The 9046-nt window shown below is 40.0% G+C and overlaps 1 protein-coding gene across 1 annotated transcript in view; it reads right to left on the bottom strand.

The window, feature by feature from the left end:
* Positions 1 to 8597, bottom strand: part of LOC112055745 (protein piccolo) — a 63967-nt gene extending 55370 nt beyond the window's left edge. The window contains exons 1-5 of the mRNA XM_052888833.1: positions 8200 to 8597; positions 4798 to 4901; positions 2815 to 3018; positions 2429 to 2511; positions 137 to 2112 (exon numbers count right to left, since the gene is read on the bottom strand). Coding sequence (XP_052744793.1) covers positions 137 to 2112; positions 2429 to 2511; positions 2815 to 3018; positions 4798 to 4901; positions 8200 to 8428 — 2596 coding nt within the window. The 5' untranslated portion in view covers positions 8429 to 8597. The remainder of the gene's footprint in view (positions 1 to 136; positions 2113 to 2428; positions 2512 to 2814; positions 3019 to 4797; positions 4902 to 8199) is intronic.
* Between the last annotated feature and the right edge of the window lie 449 nt (positions 8598 to 9046).

Below are 9046 nucleotides of genomic sequence, written 5' to 3'. Positions count from 1 at the left end.
TTTAACCTCGTATTTTCAAGGGAACGGGATCTACGCGGCTGAAACCGCGGCGTCGTCGGCTTGTATGATAATTTTTAATATTTTTTTTTAAATGTAAAAAAAAAAATATTTCATTAACAAAGGAATCAAAGATTACCTTTTTCCATGGCAATTTTCCGAAGCTCATCAGGAACTACACTTATGACGCTGTCTACAGAATCTGGTGAAGATACTCCACTTGAATCACTATCCATATCATCTGTAGCTGGATTAAACAATTCCAATGACATAAATTTTGCATTGGTCTTAATGATCGGCTCGGTTTTGCTCATACTCCGCACTATGGGGAACTGCTGTCTTCGACTTACTGGTGGTATGCCTTTGTTTAACATTTCCTTTATTTGCCGTATTCTTTCTTTTCTCTTTTTATCTGCAGATCTCGAATCTAATGTATCTTTGGTCGGTGACTTACTTGGTGCTTTTGGTTTAAATTGAGGAATTTCTGGGAGTTCTGCAACGGTTTGTAATGTAATCTTTGGGTATGGTTTAACATCTTGTAAAACGCGAGGTTTTAAATCGTCTGTTTCTGCTGTTAACTTATGAATTTCTTCTATGTCCTTATTAATTTCCGCGAGCAATTCTTTCGTTACCTCGGTAGTCGGTGATTCTTCCTCTTCTTTTATAGGAGGTATTGGATCGAATTCTTCAAATATTTCTATAGGAGGAGGAGGAGGTTTGTTTACGATAGGTGGAATTTCTGTGTCAATAATATTAACTTCTGGTTCTGACTTTGGAGGTGAATTTGGCTGACTTTTTGACTGAGGTTTGACTGGGGATATGCAAACATTATTTGTAGTTGTATAATTCTTTAAGCTATATTGTGCTACTAGAATTTTGTTATGGACAGCTCCTGGGGCTTGCACAGCGTTAGGTGAACCAGGCGGTCGTATTAGTGGGAATGCTTGTTTGATTCTCGGAGATGGCAACCCTGGCGAGTTTTTCATTCTAGGTGAAGTTGGAACCGATGATACTTTGAGTCTTGGTGAAGTAGGCCCTGGAGATAAAGGTGTTGGAGATAATGGATCACCAGAACCGTCTGCTTTGGGAACATAAATAACCGAAGCGAAACTATCTTCTGAATCAACACTCGTATCACTTTGTAAACTACTGTCTTTAGAAGAATCTGAACCATCTTCTCTGGAGTGTCGTCTTTCAGGATAACTTTTTTCACTGTTAGCGTTACTATCACTAGGTGTAGGAACTTCTGGCACTGGTCCGTGACTTTTCCAACCTTGGAGCATTCTCACGAACACTGTCACTTTATCTATATTCGTTGTTGAAGTTTTGAACTTATTTGTGAGGCCGTTTTTAAGGGATTGGAATTTTTTCGCAGTTGTTGCCGACGTAGAAAATATAGAGTCCCGAATAGAATCAAGTGCCCCTGGTCTTCGGTACAAATATTCTTCGTTAAGTGACGCTTGTTTTTGTATATTCTTACGAAGATGCTCTTTTTCTCTTAACCTTTCAACTGACATCAATTCCTCATTCAGGGAAGTTTGTTTAAACACGCCAGGTTTCCTAGAGAACGACTTTTGCGTGTGTATTTTGAAGTTTGGCATTTCCTCAACCATACTCTTCATATCTGTTGGCTTATCGAGGTCTTCGTCGGCATCATCTTCATTGATTGACTTCTTCTGTTTGACAAGCCGAGGTTTCTTGCGTGGTTCTACAACTGGTTGAACAGGTTGTTCAACTGGTGCTGGTTCGTTTTCTTCTCCACCTAAACTGGGGAGACTTGATCTCGAACGGACTAATGCACGGCGTTCTATATCGGCGATGTCTGTGAGGCTCCGCGATTTCATTGTAGACGACTCAGAGGGCTGCGAAACCAATCTAGGTGGGAGAACTTCGTCTAATCGTCTCAATTCTATTGGGAGGTCTGCTGCAGCAGGTTCGGGACGTTGGCAAGGCCTTTGTATGACCCTGGTGCTCATTCCCCAAGAAGGTAGGAAGGAGCGACGTCCTGCCAATCGTTGTAGAGCACGTCTTACAAATGAATAACATGTTTCGTTGGGCGATGACAGCGATGACGAGCCAGGTGAGCCGTCGTGACTTTTCCAAGGTTCAGCACAACTGAAAATAATTATTAAAGTTTTATGAAATATTCCTCTATCGTCCATTTGTTAGCCTATTCATATACTCGTAAATGGCGTAATTGTGGCAATGGGGACTGCTATGAAATGTTGAGCGTTTCTTGCTACTGAGGAATTTTCAGCAATAGTTATTGGTAACACCCCCGTTCTTTGGGAGTACGTTAGGCTATCATTTGCATCAATAATAAGGACTGGGTTCTTATCATTGACATAATAATATGGTAATGATAGTTAAACTCAAACATTATCACGCGGGTGTCTGCTAGTAATATAGCATATATCTAATGCATACTTACTGGTCATATTCAACAGATAGAAACCGCGGTGCCGGTGGTGGAGGACATAACGTTGCCGGTCGATGCCAGGGTATTAACACGTCCTGGAATAAAAATCGCATAAAAATTACACACAGAACGAACAAAAATACGCTTTGTACTATCAAATATATTTTTATTCTTTAATTAGGCTTTTAGGCTTTAATTTTACAAAAATATTTACGCCTACTAGTAGTAGCTAGCTAGTAGCTACAAGAATAAAGAAATTTTCGTAAATAAAAAAGTTGAGCGTCTCAGCAAGATGAAGTTACTCACGGAAAATTAACTAGATATATTCTGGGCTAGTAGGCTCAAGTTGTCAGTCAAATGGTCTATGGTAAAGATGGTCTAATGTGGAGACGATTTACCTGCGAATGAAAGTTCCTTCCCTCGTGTTCCATGGCCCACACCGTGAGCAGCAACCGGCCGCCTATCCTGGTGATGCGGGCCAGCTCCCGCAGCGCCATGGCCCGCCGCTCCACCGTGGCGAAGTGGTGCACCACCGCGATGGACAGCGTTGCGTCGAACGACTCATCGCGGAACGGTAGACTCAAGTTGTCACAGACCACCACCTGGAAAAATTAAACAACAACACGATAGATGCTATAATACTTCTTATGGCGTTTTTCAAACATAGCGCGGCAATTGCAAGCGGCACTATGTGGACAAGCTGCGCTGTGAGGACAGCTGCCGCGAATGTTTCTGCGATGTCTATACAAGTCACGCGGCAGTGCGGCGTGCCGCTTTTTGGACACGCCTTTACTTTTAAATATTGCATATCTCTTTAAGTTACACACGAAGAACACTAAATTTAATTATTACGGATGTCATCGGTGACAAACCATGTTTGGCTCACTGTTGAGCACGACTCTGTTATCAGAATGAGAGGGTTAGGCTAATACTCCACCACCCAATGTGGATTGGTAGATTTCACACACGTAGAGATGTAAGAAAGTTCACATGTGTGCAGGTTTTCTCACGATGTTTTTCCATCACCGTTTGAGACACGTGATATTTAATTTCTTGTTATCATAATTTCCATAAATTGTTAAAAAAATTACATCAATTAATTTGTTACAACGTTTATTTTTAATTTTTTTTTTATTATAATGGAAAAATGTTGATATGTTTTGAATATTTTGAGAATTGACGCGACGGACGAACGGACAAAATGTGGTCCTTTGGTTGTTAATGTTTCCTATCACCTATAATTTAAACATCATTAAAGAATGGTTATAAGGCGTTTAAATTATAGTTGGTTAGGTATTACTTGGCTCAAAAAAAATAAGGTATGGTCATCCGCTCAACCCCATAGGTTCTCAACCTTATTAAAAATTAAAAATGGTTATATTATCCAATTATCATTTATTGATCATAAATCAATTAAATCTTAATATTGGATAGATTCAGTTAGTTTCATCTATTTTTCTATTTAATTTTCATCGAATTTTCACGCTCAAAAAATCATTTAGTAAGTCTTCTTTTTAACCGACTTCCAAAAAGGAGGAGGTTCTACGTTCGGCTGTATGTATGTTTTTTTATACTATATTATTTTTGTACTATATTACTGTTACTGATTACCCTTCTTTCTCATCTCCATGCCTTTCTAAGGCTTACTACTACTACTACTACTACTACTACTACTACTACATCCCTCCTGAAAATTTCAAACGCCCACTAGATGTCGTTATCATCTCTCTGAGAACCTATGGTCTACTACATAAATCTATTCATTTGATTCATTTGATTAAATAAGTTTTGATTTGAGTTTGAGATTCATTAGTTGTTATAAATGCGAAAGTGAATGAGTAACAAATATTTACGCTTTCACGCCTAAACCACTATACGCATTTCAAAAAATTTTCGATTAACATAAAGCTACATTTTCTTAACATGAGAGCCGACTACCTCCGATTCCGGAGGGTGTGGGTTCGAATCCGGTCTGGGACACCTCCAACTTTTCAATTGTGTGCATTTTAAGAAATTAAATATCACGTGTCTCAAACGGTGAAGGAAAACATCGTGAGGAAACCTGCATACCAGAGAACTATCTTAATTTACTGCGTGTGTGTGTGAAGTCTGCCAATCCGCATTGGGCCAGCGTGGTGGACTATTGGCCTAACCTCTCTCTAGCAGTGAGTCGAATATGAGTTGATGACGATTCTCATAACATAGGATAATATTGGAAAAAGAAATATTCTCAAATAGGGCGATGGGCAAAATAAGGTTGATAACTTATGATGTAAAACAAGAGCTTGCGATGTGATTTATGTTTTTGTCTTTGTCAAACTTTGCATTTTAACTCCGCATTCCCATAAAATGTAGTAGGTTAACCATAACCCAGTACCCACCTCGTTGTTACTATGGTGCGCCTGCGCTGCCAGCCTCGTGCATCGGTCTCCGCCCACCGCGTACACCGAAGGGTTCACACTCAGGTACTTGCCGTTGCCGCATCCTGTGGGATAAAACACAAATAAATACCAGTGGCCAGTGGCATGTACAAGGTTATTAACTATACTACAGCCTTTCTTGATGAGTACTGTTTACCAACAACATAGCATAGCTTTAAGCAATGTGTTAAAAAACATTTACTTAGTCGAGGGTACTACAACATTGATGAGTTCCTTAATGATAAAGATGCTTGGAGGCCGTTGGATCAACTTCCACCTTCACACAGGAAGTAAAACTATAAGACATGTAAACAGTAATTGTTATCAATTGTAAATTATAATTCTGTATGACTTTTTCAAAAGAGCAACTGTTGAGTTTCTTGCCGGTATTTTCTCAGCAGAACCTGCCTTCCGAACCGGTGGTAGAATCTTTACAAATAGTTAACTGACGTGTCAAAAGTGCTTGTAAACTGAGCCTACTTGAAATAAATGACTTTTGATTTTGATTTTTTGATTTTGAACAAACAAATTAAAAATTGAGGGTATAAATCATTAGTCATTTCACACCTAATAATAATTATAGACTTGTTCTTAAATTAATGAAAATATTTTTTAATTTTAAGATTAATAAGCTTAGAACAATTAGATATGGTTATTATTTTATATAACAATTTACAAACAAACCATACATAATTTAAAATAAATAAGTTATGAAATGACATGCGTATTCTACTTTGATTTCTAATTTCTTTGTTGGTCAACAGTACACATCAAGAAAGGCTGTAGTATAGGGTAGGTTTTCATTACACTTACAAATAATATAAAATAGAAAATTTATTTTCCAATACAAGCCCGGAATGAGTCTTCAGGGTAGGTAGCACACTTTTGCATTTATGATGTGCTTTATAGTTATCGAAAGTAAAAAGAGTAGAAAGTAAAAGGAAGCTCAGTATACTCGATATCATATTCCGGGGTCCAAGGAGTCCTAGGACTGGAACCCAGGACCTCGTGACTTGAAGCCACATAGGCACATATTTTGACGGCTTCTGTGGCGCAGTGGTGTACGCGGTGGATTAACAAGACGGAGGTCCTGGGTTTGATCCCCAGCTGGGCCGATTAAGGTTTTCTTAATTGGTCCAGTTGGATTTGGCGTTCCGGAACGATGTCGTGTAGAAATCGATAGTGTGGATTTTCCTAACAAGTTAGCCCGCTTCCATCTTAAATCACCTACCATCAGGTGAGATTGTAGTCAAGAGCTACTAATATAACCACTGGACCGACAAGGCAGTTACGACAACTATAAATAATACTAAAAGACCTAATGCCTCCAGCTTAAAATAAATATAAAGCCCACGTCGAAATAATTTAATTTGAAATCAGATTATATTTACGAGGTTAGGTATTGTAGGTAATGTTAGGTGGGTGTTTAGAAAAATGTACTGATTTTTTAATTGAAATGTTTCTAGATAAAATGTTATTTTAACGTCGCTATGTTTCACCCTTGTGTGGGCTTTGAAAATACAAAGGTTAAGTTAATATCGCGTTTCATGTGATGCATTGAGGATTTGTGGGCGTGAAGTATCTCTGACATTTTGTAGCTACTTAGTGAACTACTTCATTAGCTCCGTGGTTAACTTGTTCTAAGAATCAGAAACTGCGCACCGTCAGTTAGTTATACCGCCAACATCTAAATATAAATCCAGCTCGCCGAAACTGCAACTTATAAGAATAACAACAACAAATTAAAATGTTTTTCATCGTAAGGTCAATGAACTTCAGGAACTGTTTCCTAGAAAACACGATACTGGCAGGTGGTGCCCTTTGTTATAATTTCGTTAACCGACGTCTAGTAATTGAGACATTGAGGCACCCACTCACTGACATTTGCCTGAAGGTATTCACGATTGAATTGCTAATTTATCTGTTGATGTTATACGTACTCCTCTGGGTCCGTGTGGGAAGAACAGTCCTCTAACTACGCCCTCAATGTCAAATTGTGCCCTTATTATAATTACATTCCTTCATTCTCCAAGTATCTTAGATAACTACTCTTTGAGCGAAAGGAATTGGTGTAATGACAGGTGACTTCATAAGGTCAAAAAATATATTTCAGGAGGCAGCAGGGGACCCACACAAATGTTAGAGGTCATTTAGATGGCACAAAAGGGCAATATGTAAGGGATAGGAATTAGCAAAGAAGATTCAAAATAATTTTGTTATTTGTTAAAAAAATTAAATCTACTCGTATATGGTATAATATAATTAGATCTACATTACATTTGATGTTATAAAAAAAATTTCATATTTATATCAGTATTTTAAGAACAAAGTTGGGTGATAAGTGTGGGCAAATAAAGGTTGAGAACCTATGATTAACTGCAATATGTCGAACATGTTTGTCACGAATAATTCATTTTGAAAATCATTGTTTGTAACCCATTCTGGGTTAAAATTATTAAACGATTAATGTTTAAATATAGAATGATGCAAACGTTACGGAATCTATCGATTTCTTAACTAGGGGTAAAACTTGGTACCTACACCTCGCGCTAATTGGAGTTGTTACGTTTAGTTTTCGAAGTTCGTTCGCGGTTCAAAAGAAGTTCCGTCCATTGTAGATGCTTCTAGATAAGTCTGTTTATGTACTCGTATTCTTAGTTTGGGAGGTTCAAGAGGGGTAGTGAAGTCTGGAAACTAGCGAATTAAATTACGGGCTTGTCTTCTCTACAAATTTAAAGTTTTATGAAACTTAAGCTTGTAGAATAGATTCTGGTTTAGTCTATTACAATATTAAGGATTAGATATTGGTAGTATTGCTGGTAAGGTATTTAGATCTATGTTTTAACCTTAGAGTAAGAATATAGTTAGGTAAAGTCCTTTTTATGAAAGAATTCCCGCGGCTAAAACCTGAACTAAATTGACAGCGCCTTACACAAATGACAATGAGTGACATAAATACATTAGCGCCGCGTCTGGGAGACTTCTTTCATGAAAAGGTTGCTTTATGGTGCGCACGGCGCGTCGTCGGCTGCTCGTACACATCGTGCACGTAGTACAACTGACAGTACGGAGCGCTTACCGACGTCGCACACGAGGCTGCCGGGCTCGAGCTCGCTGAGGAAGGAGCGCACGGCGGGCGCGGGCGCGCACGGCGCGTCGTCCTCGCCCGCCTACTCGTACACATCGTGCACGTAGTACAACTGACAGTACGGAGCGCTTACCGACGTCGCACACGAGGCTGCCGGGCTCGAGCTCGCTGAGGAAGGAGCGCACGGCGGGCGCGGGCGCGCACGGCGCGTCGTCCTCGCCCGCCTGCTCGTACACATCGTGCACGTAGTACAACTGACAGTACGGAGCGCTTACCGACGTCGCACACGAGGCTGCCGGGCTCGAGCTCGCTGAGGAAGGAGCGCACGGCGGGCGCGGGCGCGCACGGCGCGTCGTCCTCGCCCGCCTGCTCGTACACATCGTGCACGTAGGCGCGCTCGAGCGCCGCGCCGCGCGCCGCGCACTCGCCCGCGCCCGCCTCCGCGCCGCCATCCGCCATCACCGCACCGCCATGCCACCACGCTGAAACAGAACGATTGCACATTTATCTATGAACTCACACCTTACAGTCCCAATAGAGGTTAGGTTTCACCTAGCAAAATCAGTCTATGTATCCGGTAAGTGTATAATTATATTTCGAATGTCACCTTTCTGACGATCTCTCTTATAAGGTTAGGACGTCACAGCTAGCTGAATTTATTTATCTATTACTAGCGAAGACTATCATGGGTATTTTAATTGAATAATCTGTACCTACCTACCATTAATAAGTAAACACAATACAAAATAAATCTTTCGATCAATAAAATAGACTCAAAATTGACGATTTTATGAATGCACTTTCTCCAACTTTCTCAGCCATTGTCAAGACAATCAGGGTGTAAATATCAAGCAGTTTTAGTCGTTAAGGGTTCGGAATAACCTTTAGACATCCCATGTACATCTCATGTTGCGGTGTCCAGTCCAATAACCAATATCCATGATTTCCGCCACTAAAAAAGGGGTAGGCATAACCTATACCTAACCTTTTTTCAGTGTCGGAAATCACTTAAGGGTTGTGAAGGCAAGGTTAACTAAAAATTACAGCTACAAATGTCAAGTGCAAAGCTAGATAGGCTAAGCAACAACATTAAATGTGTTAGTTACCAATGCCTACTCAAGT

This window comes from Bicyclus anynana, chromosome 23 (genome assembly GCF_947172395.1).
Source record: "Bicyclus anynana chromosome 23, ilBicAnyn1.1, whole genome shotgun sequence".
Taxonomy (NCBI): Eukaryota; Metazoa; Arthropoda; class Insecta; order Lepidoptera; family Nymphalidae; genus Bicyclus; species Bicyclus anynana.
Note: the sequence above shows the minus strand (reverse complement) of the source record. Positions and strands in the feature narration are given on the sequence as shown.